This window comes from Lepisma saccharinum, chromosome 26 (genome assembly GCF_977018435.1).
Source record: "Lepisma saccharinum chromosome 26, izLepSacc3.1, whole genome shotgun sequence".
Classification (NCBI taxonomy): Eukaryota; Metazoa; Arthropoda; class Insecta; order Zygentoma; family Lepismatidae; genus Lepisma; species Lepisma saccharinum.
The window spans coordinates 26296314-26314513 of NC_139254.1; the positions used below are offsets into that span (position 1 = coordinate 26296314).

Here is an 18200-nt window from a genome sequence, read left to right on the forward strand (position 1 = left end):
TTCATCATCTTCTTCTGCCCATTAATTGACATGGGCCCTCTTCTCAGCCCTTTCTGTTGGCGATATTTTTGCAGTGCAGCATTGCTATTGCTCCTATTCTGGTAAAAAAAAAAAACTTCACTAGCAGTGCATGGCCTTTCTTCGCAATAGCCATTGCTTTTTACATGGAAAAAATCAAACTTTTAAAGTTCGGCGAACATTCACATAACTAAAGGAAAAAAGCAACAAGCGTCACCAACAACAACCAGGGAGCTCACACAATGGTTAGGCAATGTCACCGACTTTGACGTCAGAGTTACAGAAAATTCCACGTTTTGACTGCTTACAGCGCCATTTTTTACCCTGGTGGTGTGAATTAGAATTATTATTATTATTATTATTATTTTGCATAATTCACGAGTGCATTGCTTCATTAACATATCTATGAAGTTTCAGACTGCTACTCTCATTACAGCCCATGCTGCACCACTCTGAACATCGTCACTTTAATTATAACCACCTGGTACATGAAGAAACAGTGTCGGAGAACAAATCACTCAACGCCGTAAATAAAATCCTTCAAGAAATATATCACCATGTCCAATCTGCAACCCCTAGAGAAGGCGTATTATACTCCCAGGTTGTATCAACAAAGAAACCTGACAAACAACAACAAATACAGAAAGCCACATCTACCGTAAAGCACACTGTCTTGATGTCTGACAAAGATAGGAAAATGAGTGCTAAGAAGATACAGGAAATTTTGACCACCACAGTAAATCCAGTGAGGGAAAATATCAAAATCAATAACATAAGAATCACAAATCAAATGGTGATAGTGGAAACAGCTTCCAAGGAAGAAGCCGAGAAATTAATTAATAATCAAGATCTTCGTAAACATAACATCCAAGTAGAAAACTCTCGAAAAAAGGAGCCACTTCTTATCATATGACGTTCTGGCCAATAAAGACCCAGAGGAATTTTACACAGAATTTTACAGCCTTAACCTCCAAGAATCTATTCCATATGAAGAATACACAAATGATTTCAATGTGAGATTTAAAACAGGACCCCGTAACAGGAACACAGTACATCTAGTGGTACAAACTACAAGTAAAATTAGAAAAATTCTTCTCCGCACAGAAAAGGTATATTTACCGTTCCTATCTCTTTTTATCAAAGATTATATCGTGGTTGCAGATTGCCTGAAATGTGGAGATCTGTCCCATGTAGCAAAATACTGCAAAAACAAACCCTTGTGCACCCATTGTGGGAATGAGAATCATGAACGCCAAAACTGTGATGATAAGAAAAACAACCAAAAACATGCATTCCATGTAAAAACAGGAACAAAACATGCAATAGTAAAGACAACAAAGACTGCCCAACACACACCCTCATGTGGCAAAGACTAGTGGACTTGACAGACTATGGAGAACACCCCTAAAACAAAAAAGGAAAATAAATCCACCAAGTAGAAGAAAAAGAAACGCTAAGAGAGCGGCAGAATACCGACTAAAAAAAAGCATTCGATTTAGTAAACTCTTCCACGCTAAACCCAGAAACTCCCGCCTTCATGTACCCATATAGCACATACTTCAATCCCCCGACCCTTCTCGACTTCTCTGCTGAACCGTCCAACCCATCCGAGAATATAAAATCCACTTCAAACACCCTTTCCATCCTCAATGATTCTTTTCCAACTCCTTCTGCCCCAATTGAGGTAATAAAACCCGCTCTGACACGAACACCTACATCTGACACATCATCTCAAACCCCTCTCACATTCAAGAAAATTGAACTCACTGCAGAAGACACCCTTAACTTATATGACACCGATCTCAATACAGACTCAAACCTTCATCACCCTCACCAGAACGCTCATCCCATACCTCGGATCCGTACCTAATATATAGAAACTTCGAACACAACTTGAAACTTCCATGCCTAGAAGAGAGAGACATTCTCATTACAGCACTGAGACTACTAGTCAGGAAGAAGAAAGGCAAGGGCAAAACTATTACCTTCCCCATACCAGAAGCAATGGACAGGATAACGTTAAAAACTTACAACCTTCCTACCGACACAGAGAAGCTGCTCCGGTTAACCGAGACAGTTTTCGGACATCGCGGAGAGTCACTGGTACTTGACGATGTTTGTGCAGACTTTGTAAGGGCACATGGGAGGATGGAGTTCATAGCAACAAACGAATGGCCCCGGTGCCTCAATGAGTACGGCACTCATAAAAAACTACATGATACGTGTTGCACAGATCAACACCAGAAGAAGCAAACTTGCAACACTTGGAACAATCAATTACTGCAAAGAGCAATACATTGACATAATTCTCATGCAAGAACCATACACATCCAAAAACAAAATTCCTTACATACCACTCAACGTACACACAATTCAGGACTCCAATCAAACCATGGCAGCAATAATTAACCTAAACAGAAATCTAACAGTCACTAAAATAACACAATTCTGTGACACACACATAAATTGTGCTCAAATATCTTCCGAGCATGGTTCTTGGATCTTAATAAATAGCTATTTTCAATTCAGCCATGACATAGACCCATATCTGGAAAAAATCGGTCTGATCTGCAATGCGTACAAAAACTACAATATCATAATCACAGCTGACATGAGCTCCTCTTCTCTGTGGTGGTACAGCCAAGAAACTGACACCAAGGAAATAGACATGGTGGAATTCATTTCAGAGCACAACTTACAAGTCAAAAATCAGCCAGATAATCCCCCCACCTACAGGGGAAGGGCGGGCGCCTCAAGCAACATTGATCTAACACTCACAAATGCAAGGGCCTGGGGCGATGTCCGAAACTGGAAAGTTATAGATCTCGCCACAACAAGCAATCACAACTTAATACTATTCGACTTAATGTACAGGCAACATCAGCTTGAACAGACAGACCAGAAGAACATATTAAACTGGAGAGAAATCGATCATCAAAAATTCCTAGAAGAACTCATTATTCCTGAAGAATTGGAGCAACAAAAATCACTCAACACGCTCGCAGAGGAACTCTCTGCAAACATAAGCCAAGCAATTCAAAATTCAACACCCAGAAATAACCAAAGAAAAATGAAGGGGAAACCATGGCCAAAGAAACTAACCAACCTTGAGAAACAAATACAAAAAGCCAGGAAACTATATAAAAAATCCATCATCGCACAATACAGAATGCCAACCTCCAGATTTATCGTGCCAATAAAAGGTAATAAGAAACTGAGCTTCTAAATTTTAAGATGCAACAATGGAATATCTTCATCGAAAAACGTCTGGAAATAAATAAATGGGGCACCACGTATAACATTTCTACCGGCAATATAAAAAAAAACGCAAACCATTTCCACGTTAATTAATGACAAGATCAACATGAATATGACAAAGGACTTGGAAGAAACCATCAACTTCCTAATGAAGAATCGCATAACAGACGAAAAACCTGAAAACGACAGCGATGAAAATAAGGATACAAGAAAAATCTATCACCAGCCATATCCAGAATCACCAATATTACCTTTCACTACCCAGGAAGTAGAAAACGAAATAAGCAGCATGAAAAGGAAGACGTCCCCGGGACCAGACGGAATTCCTGTGGAAATAATACAAGAAATCATCCCAGTAATTACGCCTTACATTACTCAACTATTTAATGAGTGCCTTATCCAGAAGACGTTCCCAGAAACCTGGAAGGAAACAAACTTAATAATCATCAAGAAACATCCAAATAAAGATGAAACCAGGGTCAAATCATACAGACCAATATGCCTTTTCAACGTTTTGGGAAAACTCTTCGAGAAACTTATCCTAAAAAGACTCAAATAATTTCGCCTGCTCAAACCCATATCAGGGATACAATTTGGGTTCACGAAAGGTAAATGCACTGACGATGCATTACGCCTGCTATCGTCTACAACACAAAACACTCCAAACAAGTACATGGTTGGAATTATGGTGGACATTGCCGGGGCATTTGACAACTTGTGGTGGCCCAGCCTTTTTCAAACACTTAAAAACATGAACTGCCCAGGTACACTCTTCCTACTTCTGAAAAATTATTTCTCTAACAGAAAAGTTAGCATCAAATATCCGGATCTACAAATGAGTAAGATTACGTCAAAAGGTTATCCTCAGGGTTCCATTCTGGGACCTGAGCTTTGGAATACTAACTTGGAGCCTGCGCTTATGAAACTACAAGACCATCCAGACATAGACCAGATCATAGCTTATGTGGATGACATTATCATGCTCACTTCTGGTAACTCACGAAGGGAAATCGAAGATAAAGCATCTACTGCAATCAATATGCTATCCGATTGGTGTGATCATGCTAAACTCAAAATAGCTTCGGAAAAGACTCATTATATTATCCTTAAGGGGAAGTTACAAAGAAACCCTCAAATCAAACTCAGAGAAAGAAACTTAAAAAAGAGTAAGAGAAGCTAAATACCTTGGTATTACTCTTCAAGAGAAGATGTTTTTTAACAGACACATAGCCCTGGCAACAACCCAGGCCGAAACAACTATAAACAGTCTAGCCACATTGAGTTCCGCAAACTACAACCTTCCACTATCACACATAAAAACATATCTCATTACCATATATAATGTTATTATTTCCTATGGCTGCCCTTGTGGGCCATGGAAACCAGTAAAATCAGATTGAGATCTTCACAACACAAAGTGATACTTCGCCTCTCAGGTGTATTCAGAATAACCTCAACCCTGGCTCTTCTGATAATTGTGGGCCTACAGCCTATTGAAATTGTCATTAAAACTAGAGCATCAAAATATTACTTTAGAAATGGAAAAGAGGATGAAATCTATAATCTAATTGGAATGCGCCCTGCCACTGTACCACAAATTCACCACTTGTTTAGTGTCTGGCAACAGGAATGGACACAAGCTACACAAGGAAGGAGACTTCACAGCTTCCTTCCAAACATAAAAGAGTGATTATCGATGGACCATTTCCACCCCACGAGAGGTCTCATACATTTCCTAACGGGACACTGTCCTATGGTCAACACCTAAATAAGTACAACCTCAGACAGACTGATAAATGCCTGAAATGTAATACCGAGAGAGACACACCGAAACATAAAGCCTTTTTTTGCCACACATCGAACAAACAAATCGAAGATTTAAGACAGAAGCTACCAAACTTCAATACGTACCAGTTAATAAGAAATCCCAAGCACTTTACATTACTAAATGACTTAACACAACCTGGTGTCAAAAGAGGAACTTTCCCTTTTCAAATCTGGCATCACTCACCTCCCCATTCAACCCCTACCTCCGGAATGTAATATACCCCCAGAAGATCACAAAGAATCCACCTTCGACAAACTCAACAACAACAACAGGACTTCTCTCCTTCGGACTAAGATCACCAAGAGGATAATGAAGCAGAACCTCTCACAGGAACATCAAGAAGGAGACACTAATACACAAGACAGTGATACAGCAGAAAGAGAAGGTTACGCCTCCCTGGAGAAAGGCAAAGGATAAGACTGCAAGGACTCGACCCAGGAACCAACCAAATTTAACCCAGATTTTTATTTTTCGTTTCTTTCTTAAACTGTAATCTTACACCCCCTTCTTTATTCTTGTTACTAAACACTCTGCAAACTCCTCTCACTGATTCTTGACAATTCTCCATATTTCCACTACCATACATACTAAAGTATGCGATACTTCCCTGGAAATCCCTCCCTACCTCTTTCCTTCCTGATGATGTCCCAGGTACCAACTGTTGTACCGATGTTCATCCAAGCCTGACCAACTCTTGCTGGTCTCCTGCAAGTCTCCCTGAATCAAGCACCACTTGTTCTTTCATATCCCTTCCTAGTATTAATACTTACATCTCAAAGCCAATAAAACTCTCACTATCTCAAACATAACATACTAGAACATAGACCCTGTTTAACATTCATAGAATCGTGTTAATGTCTATCCCTCATCTCATTCATCAACACTAATGCACACGACACACAATAAAACTTATCGTAACAAAACATTACCCACCCAATTACACACTTATGTAATTTTGTATCTGTATTCATAAATAATATTAATGTTAAACACTAACACATATTTCCTTCCTACTATTACTAACCTTTATCTTAATCTTCTTACCTTGTAGAATGATCTAAAACCAACTTTGTTCAGGAAAAAACGAACAAATTTGGTTCTTCACACTGGGGCATTCATGCCAATGTCACAGTGAATTTTTGTAATGAAAAATGGAAAATAAAGGATGAATCAAAGAAAAGCGGAGGAATCTAAAAATTTGTGGAACTGACACCCTGGGTTAATTTTCAGGTACCAGCGCATAAGCGCATACTTCCGAAAGTAGTTTCACTACTTTTTGATCCATCCGTATACATAAAATACTAATATTTCTATGTAACCATATTTTGTATATTGTTTAGGAAAAAAATAAAATCATTCTGTCATATAAACACATGCACACACTTGAATACTGAAATTCCATTTGCAATCACATTTTTCTCTTGTGGGTTTGATACATAAATATGCTGTTTTTATTCATGTCGAGCCATTTTTCCTTGTATTTATATGACTTTCTAAAATGTTTGTTAAATATTCTGTGCATGGTGCTGACAAGTCAGGCATTTCCTTTTTTTTTATCATCCTCACATTGGTGATTGCTATCTTATCTCAAAATAATGCATTTCAGTACAAGTTTTAATAGTAACAGTTTTACCTGTAACTGTGTTATTGGAACATCCATGTCTTCTCATCAGTAGATGCAGAAAGTTGGAATACCTAGACTTGCCTTCTACTAATGTCAAGTTCTCATATGGGCATCCAGTGACGTCAACTGCCAGCCAGTTTGCCTTGAAACCAGAATATTCAACAGAATGATCAGTATGGAAGTGCAATGAAGCCTCATTAGAAAGAGACAGGAATGTTAATCTGAAAGAAAAATAACATGTAGTCAGGATACGCTTACATTACTCTATTATTATTATAAATTGTGTTAGAGCTGCCTCGAGATTCTTGATATGCCTAAATCTAGTCTAGGAAAGTTTGTTCATATTCAAAAATGGTTTCAAAAATATTCAGAAAATGTTCAAACTAAAGTGATGCAGTGATAGAATTTTGCTTGAGCATCAAATAGTTCACATGGATTACACTAGATAGTGTACAGAATTTAGAACTTCTTCAAGTAACGCTCAAATTATCAAAACTAGTGGTATATGCTCCAAGCTGTAGTACATGTATAACTGTAATTTGTCTGTGGTAGTGGACCCTCAAATATGGATCATGTCACATGCCCGCATGAGTAAAACATATGGTAAATAATTGAAACGGTGACTAACAGATGGCAGCACTGTGTAAAGTGTGGATTTCATTTCACTTAAATTAAGTCCTAGGCTGAACCAAAGCACAACGAGTTGTGCATTATACGCGGCACCTGGTTAAGGAGCACGTGAAAGGATATGAACCTTAACTGTCCCTTTAGGTTGTCACATATAGTTGGCGACGCAGATGCCTAAGAAGCGTGGGAAGCAGGCTGGCCGCAAGACATGTGAGGCGTTATTGGCTCAGCGGAGAAAGGAAGGGCGAGATAATTCAGCCTCCAGCGTGGGTTCTGGATCCATTGGGATTGAAAGAATATATCTCTAAGGAAGAGAACAAATTCAAGTTAATTCCAAAAGATAGTGTCAAAATGCCAAGGGATATATATATAAGGGTATCGAAGAAATCGACCCTAAGGATCCTAGGTGTGGACCTCAACAACAATAACCAGAACGATGTCCTTGTAAATAGTTCAACCAGTTCTCAGCAGACGTGACAATTACAAGATTTTATATATATATATATATATATATATATATATATATATATATATATATATATATATATATATATATATATATATATAAAGTGAAAGAGGAGAGAGGAAACACTCACCGGACACAGAAAAAATTCAAATTTTCATGATGGTATGTCATATCTTCAGGAGTAGAGAGACGTTGTAGTACTTGGTGACACGAAGGAAGAGTAAGCATGACCTGCAGTGTTGCCAGGTCCCGAAGAAGAAAAAAAGTGTTGACAGTTCCACAAAAAAATATATATAGATGGTTCTTTGGCCAGGCTTGTCGAAAACTGTGAGTGGTCGGGCGGGGGGTTGGTTGGGGAAAGGTGGTGGTGAGGGTGAGGATAGGGGATGAGGGGCGTTACTGGGTGGCCTTCTTCAGGCCTGGGGGTGTGGTTGCATTCATGGTCGATATGTAGGCCCTCTCCCATCTTCTACCTATTGAGGTGTTGGTGGATTGGGGCAAGAAGTGGACGATCGCTACCTGGAAACAATCATTAAAAGGAATATTGTGGTGATTGGTGTGAATGGCAACAGCAAAGTCCAGGTTTTGGGTAGAGGAGTGGTGGTTGTTGATGCAGAGGTTCAGGGTTGTTTCCCCAATCAACCCCCCACCCCACCACTCACAGTTTTCGACAAGCCTGGCGAAAGAACCAGCTATATATTTTTTTGTGGCACTGTCAACACTTTTTTCCTTCGTGACCTGGCAACACTGCAGGTCATGCTTACTCTTCCTTCGTGTCACCAAGTACTACAACGTCTCTCTACTCCTGAAGATGTGACATACCATCACGAAAATTTGAATTTTTTCTGAATCCGGTGAGTGTTTCCTCTCTCTTCTCACTTTTTATTTAGCCCTTGTGGCCCTCCTTCCTTTTATCCAATTTTTCCAACTTTGGAATTAATCCTTTTGAGTACAACACACTTCAACTGAACCGCCTTAGAACCCTCATTGTTTCCCATGCCAAGGCCATGTCCCATGCACGTTTCCTGCATTCATGTTTGATATTAGGAACACCTAAAAGCCTTACACCCAAACTGCCTTTTTCTGCTATGCACCCAAGTATTAAACCCATGATTTGCCCACTTGCGAGATACTTTGCTATTGAGCTAACCCACACTATGTGAAGATATGACATACCATCATGAAAATTTGAATTTTTTCTGTGTCCGGTGAGTGTTTCCTCTCTCCTCTTTCACTTTTTATTTAGCCCTTGTGGCCCTCCTTCCTTTTATCCTATATATATATATATATACACACACACACACACACACACACACACACACACACACACAGGAATAGGATCAGAAAAGATGCCAGAAGGGCGGATAAATACAAATGATGAAGGAGACAGTAAACACTTACCACACGAAGAGAAATAATTCTATATTTCGCGATCTGTGTCGCATTTTCAAGGTAGAAGAAAGGAAGATCAGCGTCACATAGAGTAGAGGCAGAGAATACTGACCATAGCGTCTTTATGATCAGTGTTGCCAGAAACAGTTGATAGATAACCAAAAGTACTTTAACCAGTGTTTACTGTAAGGTGGGTGGGTAGTTTCGGGGAGGAGAGGAAATGGTTACTGGGTGGCTAGGTTGAGTCTGGGGGGTATAGTGGCGTGCTTGCATGCTATATAGACCCTTTCCCATCGCCTGCGGAAAGATGTGTCAGAGTGGGGGGGGGGGGGGGTAAAATATTGATGATGGTAACAGGGAAGCAGTTATTGAAGGTGGTGTTATGGCTGTTGGTGTGGATGGCAACTGTGAAATCGGAGTTTTGGGTGAAGGAATGGTGATTATTGATCCTTACGTTCAATGTGGTGGAGGTTTCTCCTAAGTAGAAGTTGCCGCAGATTTGGCAGATGAGGGTGTAAATTAAGTTTGATGAGTGGCAGGTGACCTTAGGGTGAAGGGTGAACTCACCTGCCACTGTGGGGATCAGGAGGGTGGGGGAGGTGATAAGTATGGGGCAGGTCTTGCATCTGGGTTTGTTGCACCTGTGAGCTGGGGGAGTGGTGTGGAAGGGGTGGGAGTGTTTCGGACCAAGATGTTTTGGAGGTTGGGGCGGGGGGGGGGGGGGTGATGGAAACGACTCTTGGTTTATCTCGAAAGATATCCCTGGTGTCAGGATCACTGTGCAGGATGGGGAGGAGGAAGTGGCGGGTCGGATATATATATATATATATATATATATATATATATATATATATATATATATATATATACATACATACATATACAGCTTAAATATAATTCCGTGTATCAGAAAAATGTAATTTAAGGATACAAGAATATATGGTGTATTGTACTCTCAGTAGTGAGTTAAATAAGTCGCTTCCTTCATACCTTGAGGGTATTATTCAGTTTTAGTTGCCCTGATTGTCTCATGTTCTACCCTGGCCTAAGCCGGACTGGTGCTACCTTTATGACGTGGCATTAATATATGGTGACCAACGAGTAGGGCTCGATGAAAGCTAAACCTGAAATAATGTCAAGAATTTGAAGGTTGAAAGGAAAGCTAAGATGGAAACTGAGAAGTACACTTTCTGTTAAGAAGAAGGAAACAAAGAGGAGATGATCCAATGCAGAGTATATGAAGAAACAAAACTTTGGGTATGCGAAGGAATCTGGAAGGAGAAGTACGCAACCATATGTAAAAGAGGAGATGGATGCGAATTCAAGGAATGCAGGAAAGCAAAATAAAAGGAAAAGGAAGTAAAGAAAATAGAAAATGATGATGGAGATGGAAGACAGTATCAGAGAAATGAAAGAAAAGTTGGAAGATAATAACAGAGAAATGAAAGAAAGTTTGGAAGAAAATAACAGAGAAATGAAAGAAAGGTTGGAAGAAAATAACAGAGAAGTTAAAGAAAGCTTGGAAGATAATGACAGAAATAAAAGAAAAGTTGAAAGAAAATAACAGAGAAGTTAAAGGGATGGCAGAAGTTTGTGTAGAAAATAGGAAAGCATTTGAAAGGAAGATAGAAAATGCAATAATGTTGATGGAAGAGAGACATGGGGAAGCAAATAGAAAGATTGAAAGAGAGGTATCAAGAACAAGCGAAGAATGCCAGCAGAGAGACATGACTACAGAAAGAAAAGTTTTGTAAAATAAAATAAAGCGCAGATAGAAATTAACATCTCTAGAATAGACGAAGCCGAAAATAAAATAGAAGAAATGAAGGTTGTGACAGAAGATAGGATAGCAAAGGAAACCTTGAGACTCAGAGAAATGAGGATACAAGATGTTCAAAAGTTAGGGAAGAATGAGAGAGAAGTAATAAGAAGATACAAATCATCAAAAATAAGATAGACAGAGGAAAGGAAGAGAATAAATTACAGTGGAAAAGAATAATTCCTAGAGTAGAAGAGGTCGAGAAGAAGATAGGGGATCTGAGAATCCAAGATAAGCCAATAGGTTATAACCAAGAAGGAAACAACAGAAATGAGGAATATGAGAAGAGGAAAATCAAAAAGGAAAACAGTAGTGATGAGTCAACAACAGAAGAAGAAGAGAAACATAGAAGATCTTTAAGAAGAAAGAAAAGGAAATGGAAGAGTGGTGAAGAGGGAAGTGATATTGGAAGATTGCTGACACAGTGGATAGAAGTTATCCAGAAATGGGAAGATACAGAACAAGGATACCAAGACCGAATGAGTTGCAACACTTACCTAAGTTTATTGGAAATATCTCTGACAAATGTCCATGTAAATTTCTGAAGGAACTGATGACAAATGTAAGGTTAATGAGAATACCAGAGCATATGATACTGGACCTTATTGAAGGATGCTTTGAGCATTCAGCTGCAGGCTGGTATCAGCTTAACCAACACAAGTTTTGTACATTTAAAGATTTTAGCAAGAAGTTCGTGGAATACTATTGCAGTAAGGAGATAAAAGAAAGGGAGTTGGAAACATTGAAGAGGAGATATGTTGACTGGGCGAAGGTATAAAGTTTAGAAGCACATACATGGGTGACAATGAGGAGTTTCAGAAATTTGAATGAGGAATGGAATGAGGAAGAGCTGATCAGACAAGTAATACAAACATTACCACTGAGGATCCAAGGAGCTGTTGCTGTAGTGAAGATAAAAAAGGTAGATGATCTGATAGACTACCTCAGAACAGACAATATGTTGAAGAAAACTCAGATGTCATGGGACAGAGAAAGAGAAGGAAGGTCATATTTGAGTTTGGTTTGAGTTGGTGTTTTAAGTCCAATTTATGGACAGTAAGGCTAATTGGGACTGGACCTACAGTTTAAAGTGGGATCCAAACCACTTGTGCCTCCACCGGGTATCGAACCCGGGACCCCTTGATTACAAGGCAATGACGCTACCACTGGCCCATGGGGAGGCCCGTTATATTTGAAGAGGCAGCATTCCGAAGAGGAACACTGCACAGAGCTGAAGTTTTGAAAGCAAGAATTTGGAATTAGAAATGTGGGAATTAGAAATGCATACCAAGGAATAGGAAGAAGGTTCACAGAAGATAAAGAGAATGGCAGGAGGAAAAATTACGGACAGGAAGACAATATAAATTATAATAGAAGAAATGTAGGATCCTTGAGAGGTAATCGTGGATATAGAGGAAGAGGCAACTACCAACAGAATATACAAGAAGAAAATCTGGAAGAAAGGATGGAACAAGAAGAAGGGCAATATAGAGGATGTAGTTACAACGAGGTTAATGAAAGAAGAAATGTAGAAAGCAATGAAGAGCAAAGAGAAGCAGTGGAATTAGTGAGAAACCAGATGCAAAACAAAAGAAGAAATGTCGAATGGCAGCAGGTGAACAAAGAATTAAGAAACGTTGAACCTGCGTGGATGATAAACATGTAGAGCTTTAGCAGCTACTCCCAGGTGTAAGGGCAGAAGAAAGCAACGAAAACACAAAGGGAGAATCTAGTAAGAGGGAAAATGGAATTTTGAAATTATATTTAATTGGAGAGCCGAGCATAGAAAATCTAAAACCTGGAAGAACATTCTACGTGGTAGCAAAAATAATAGAACTGAGAGTTAGATGTTTGATTGATTGCGGGAGTGTCGTAGAAGTTATGAGTTATAACTGTTGGAAGAGAATTAATGACAAATATCATGAAGCAAAACTAGATGCTTCTGAAAGAGATAGAGTCAGATTAGTAATGGCAGCGGGTAAGGAAGAGTATAAGATCCAGGGCACAGTACGCGTAACGATGAATATTAGAGGAGCCAATTTTGAAGCAAAATTTCTAGTTGTAAAAGGTCTGAGATGCAACATCATACTAGGAGTACCTTTTCTGGAAAATTATGATGGGCCCATACATATAAAGGAAAAAAGGCTCAATCTAGAATCGATAGAGAACAAGAGAATTGATATCCCCATGGAAGAAGAAGGAAAGGGATCCAAAGATAAATTAGGCATTAGGAAGCAAAGCCTTGTACTGTATATAATAAGAGTGATGCAGTGTGTAATAAAGATTACTATGATGATATAGTTGAAATTGAAAATGTTAAATGTGAAACAAGGGAAAATGAGGTCGAAATGGATGACCATGAGTACAAGGCATCAGTCGAAGAAATACAAGCAAAAGTATACGAGAGCCAAGTAATCTTGGAGAAAGAAAGGTAAGAATTGAGATCAACACTAATAAAACATAGGGAGATATTCAGCCAGCGCCCAGGAGTAACAGATGTGTACATCTATAAGATCGAAGTAGACACGGAGAAGCCAATAGTGTCCAGTCAATATCCAATACCTTTTGGAAGAAGAAAAGCAGATGGAGTTGCAGAAGTGGCTAGATTGGGTAATGATAGAGGATTCCAACAGCGTACATGTGAGCCCAATGCACATGGTATATAAACCTGATGGAGGTGTGAAACCCATATTAGACCTCAGGGAATTAAATAAGCATGTCTTACTTCCGAGAAATCAAGTTGAAAGAATAAATGAGCTATTACATACATTCGATGGAAGTAAATACTTCACATCATTTGATCTGACTTTAGGATATTTCCAAGTTGGAATAGAAAGGGAATCCAGGAAATATACCACTTTCAGATACGGATCTAGGCTATTCCAATTCAAAAGACTCCCATATGGATTGAACTCGTCAGTATCAGCCTTCATGTCTGCATTAAACACAAAATTCATACATAATTTCTTCAGCAAGGCAAAACTCCTATACAACCTACTTTAGAAACATGTAAAGCTGAAAAAGGAGGAAAAAAGAGAAAATATGGACAACATTAAGAAGTAAAATTACACTGAAGAGGTAAAGCAAACATAAATGGAGAAAAGCGAATGAGGCAAATAAGGAAGGAGTGGATATGTCAAGAATTTTTTTTTTCTATCTACGAAATACTTCTATGATAGGAAAATTTTCTCTTCTCCCAAAGGAGGGGGATGTTATTTCACCCCTCCTCCATGAGTAAAATATATGGTAAATAATTGAAATGGTGACTAACAGATGGCAGCACTGTGTAAAGCGTGGTGGATTTCATTTTGCTTAAATGACGTAAATAAGACTAAGGGAAGATGAAACTAGATAGTATGTATTGTTAATATATATTTGGTCTACGAATTAATTCGTGTGCCTGGACAAGAGATGGCGTAACGAGTGTATCGTCCCACAGTTTCGTGTATCCACACATGCGTTGAAAACTCCTGTCAGCACGCATCGTTCGTAGTATAGGGCAGTTGATTGACACGTCAACAACAGCATTTTGTAGTCAACTGAACATGGCGCAGTTCGTGCCAGATAAAGTGTTTTTGCGGGGTGTTCTGCTTCATTACTTTAACATGCAGAAAAGTGCTACCGACAGTCATCGTATTTTGGTGGAAGTGTATGGTGACCATGCGCTAGCTGGGCGAACGTGTCAGAAATGGTTTGCATGGTTTAGAAGTGGTGATTTCGGCCTGGAAGACCAAGAGCGACCTGGACAGCCAAAAAAATTTGAAGATGAAGAATTGAGAGCATTGCTCGATCAGGATTCGTGTCAAACGCAGGAAGAACTTGCAGAAGCATTAGGCGTTGATCAAACAACAGTTTCCAAATGCCTCAAAGCCATGGGAATGATTCAAAAGATGTCACATTGGGTTCCACATGAATTGAAAGACAGAGACGTTGAAAGACGAAAAACCATTTGCGAATTGCTGCTTCAAAGACAGAAAAGAAAGGGGTTTTTGCATCGCATTGTTACTGGCGATGAGAAGTGGATCCATTACGAGAACCCGAAATGAAGAAAAGGCCTGGGTGAAGCCAGGTGAACCAGGTCCATCACAACCGAAACGAGATATTCACTGTGCAAAGGTTATGCTGTGCATATGGTGGGATATGAAAGGTGTGGTGTACTATGAGCTGCTGCAACCGGGTGAAACTATTAATGGAGAACGTTATAGATGACAATTAATGCGTTTGAAGCAAGCTCTGGCCAGGAAACGACCAGAATGGGAGAACAGACATGATAAACTTATTTTTCAACATGATAACACTTGCCCACATGTCGCAAAACCGGTCAAAACCTATTTAGAAAATGTCGGATGGGAAGTTTTACCCCACCCGCCATACTCACCAGACGTTGCTCCTTCAGACTACTACTTGTTCGATTGCATGAATAACGATTTGATTGGACAGCGGTTCACTTCTTCAGAAGATATCGAGAAATGGGTCTCTGACTGGATCGCTTCAAAGAATGAGGACTTCTTTCGCCACGGAATCCGTAACTTGCCTGACAGATGGGCGAAAGTGGTGGCTCGCGATGGACAATATTTTTCTTAAGGTATTTATGTGTTTTGTGTTTGAACTACAGCTTCAATGTGTGCGTAACAACCACACGAATTAATTCCTAGACCAAATAATTGAGGCTCGATTTGTGATAACAGGACATTAATGAATTATCAAAAAGAGAACAAGGATAAATGATAATAGTAACAATCACATGCGTTATGACACAAAGATTAAAGAAGTTGGGAAACGTTTTCAGATTTGTGCCTTTACTCTCTGGTTGGGAAGGAGATTTTCCACCTGAGTCTTTGGTTGTTTTCCCCTGGTTGCGCAAAGTCCTAGGCTGAACCAAAGCACAACGAGTTGCGCATCATATGCGGCACCAGGTCGAAGAGCGCGTGAATGGACGTGAGCCTTTGACTGTCCCTTTTGGGTTGTATTCTCCTGGTTGCACTAAGTCCTAGGCTGCACAAAAGCACAACGAGTTGCACTTTATATGCGGCACCAGGTTAAGGAGCATGTGAAAGGACGTGAACTTTCATTGTCCCTTTTGGTTGTCACATATAGTTGGCAACGCAGATGCCTAAGAATGGCGCAGCGCAGAAAGGAAGGGTGAGATAATTCTGCCACCAGCGTGGGTTCTGGATCCATTAGGATTGAAAGGGGACATCTCTAAGGAAGAGAACAAATTCAAGTTGATTGCAATAGATACTGTTAAAATGCCAAGGGATATATATAAGGGTATCGAAGAAATCGACCCTAAGGATCCTAGGTGTGGACCTCAACAACAATAACCAGAAGGATGCCCTTGTAAATAGTCCAACCAGTTGTCAGCAGACATGACAATTACAAGATTATATATATATATATATATATATATATATATATATATATATATATATATATATATATATATATATATATGTATGTATGTATGTATGTATATATGTATATGTATATATGTATATACATACTATAAGAGGAAGTATTCAGGCATTGGAAGTAGAAGCAGACATCATGTATTGATTTATATATATTAAGCCAAAGAAGCCTTCCTGTACTGACTCTAGTATTATAAGAAGAAGAAGTCTTCATATTTTGATTCCTATAGTGGAAGAAGAAGAAGGCTTTCATTCATATTTTGATTCCTGTGTTATAAGAAGAAGAAGCCTTTCATTCATATTTTTATTCCTGTGTTATAAGAAGATGAAGCCTTTCATTCATATTTTGATTCCTGTATTATAAGAAGAAGAAGCCTTCAGATTTTGATTCCTGTATTATAAGAAGAAGAAGCCTTCAGATTTTGATTCCTGTTTTATAAGAAAAAGAAGTCTTCATATTTTGATTCCTGTATTATAAGAAGATGAAGATTTTCTGCATTAGAATAAGAAGATCTGGCATCAACACAAGAATATATATTTTTTCCAGTTTTTACTCTTTCTTGGAGATGTACATAACGTACACTTACACTAATATGAAATATGTCCTCCTTTGGCTGCTATTAGCTGCTTGATGCGGTTTGGCATTGATTGAACCAAATTTGAACACATAACTTTGATATCACTGTCATGAAACCACACATGAATCACATTGGTAATGACCTTTTGCTTCGTTGAACAGTCCATTTTTGCAACACGTTTCTTCACAATACCCCATAAGTTTTCTATGGGGTTCATATCCGGTGAATTCCCTGGCCAATCTAGAATCTTTAAATTGTTGTCAGAAGCAAATTTACGTACAGACTTTGATGTGTGACAAGGAGCAAGGTCATGCTGAAAAATTTCTTGTCCGTCGTTAGTGGGATTTTGAATGAGTTGGACAATTCTGCGCCTCAATATGTCAATGTATTTTGCGGAATTCATCATTCCATCCATTGGTACGAGCCCTCCAGGTCCACTGCAAGTAAAGAATCCCCAAAACATTTGCTTGGGTGGGTGTTTGACTGTGTGAATGCAATGTTCAGGTCATAAAGGTTCACCTGGACTTCGTCGCACAACAGATGCTTTGTAGCCATGCACTTCAAAGTAAGACTCATCTGAGAATATTACCTTCCTCCAATCAGCGACTGTCCATTTCTGGCATTTCTTAGCCCATTTTAGGTGTTTCGTCTTCATTTTAGCTGTCAACAATTGCTTTTTAACCGGTTTCCTGGATTTTCTTCCAACTTCAAGTAAGTGACGTCGAACAGTTGATGCATCAATACTGATCTCAGCAAAAAAACAAATCATGTTGCTGGTCACACTTGTTTTGTATGGGTGAATTTTACTGTTTCTTAGCACTAACGTGTCACTTCTAGGTGTTGTTTTGCGTTTTCTACCACACTTTCCTTTTCGCTTTGGAGAAAAACTACCAGTTGCCCTGTAGTTTCTGATAATTTTTGACACCGCTGATTTCCCAACACCAGCCTCTTCAGCGATTTGCCGCACAGTCATGGATGTGTTCTCACTCAGTGTAATAATTCTAGAATGTTTTCTGGGTGTTATATCCATAATGAAAACTCGTAGAAACACGGAGCCCAACAAAAGCGTGTTTACTACAGCCAAGCTCTCACAGAAGTCTGTTGGTTAATAATATTGGCATTGCACAATGACAACAATGAAACACCAACAACAATGCTTCAAACCTTGCAATTGTTGTA

The 18200-nt window shown here is 39.1% G+C and overlaps 1 protein-coding gene across 1 annotated transcript in view; it reads right to left on the reverse strand.

Moving 5' to 3' along the window:
• LOC145979600 (uncharacterized) overlaps positions 1-18200 on the reverse strand; it is a 279253-nt gene that overhangs the window by 131604 nt on the left and 129449 nt on the right. The window contains exon 15 of the mRNA XM_083112566.1: positions 6738-6949. Within this exon, the coding sequence (XP_082968692.1) occupies positions 6738-6949 (212 nt within the window). The remainder of the gene's footprint in view (positions 1-6737; positions 6950-18200) is intronic.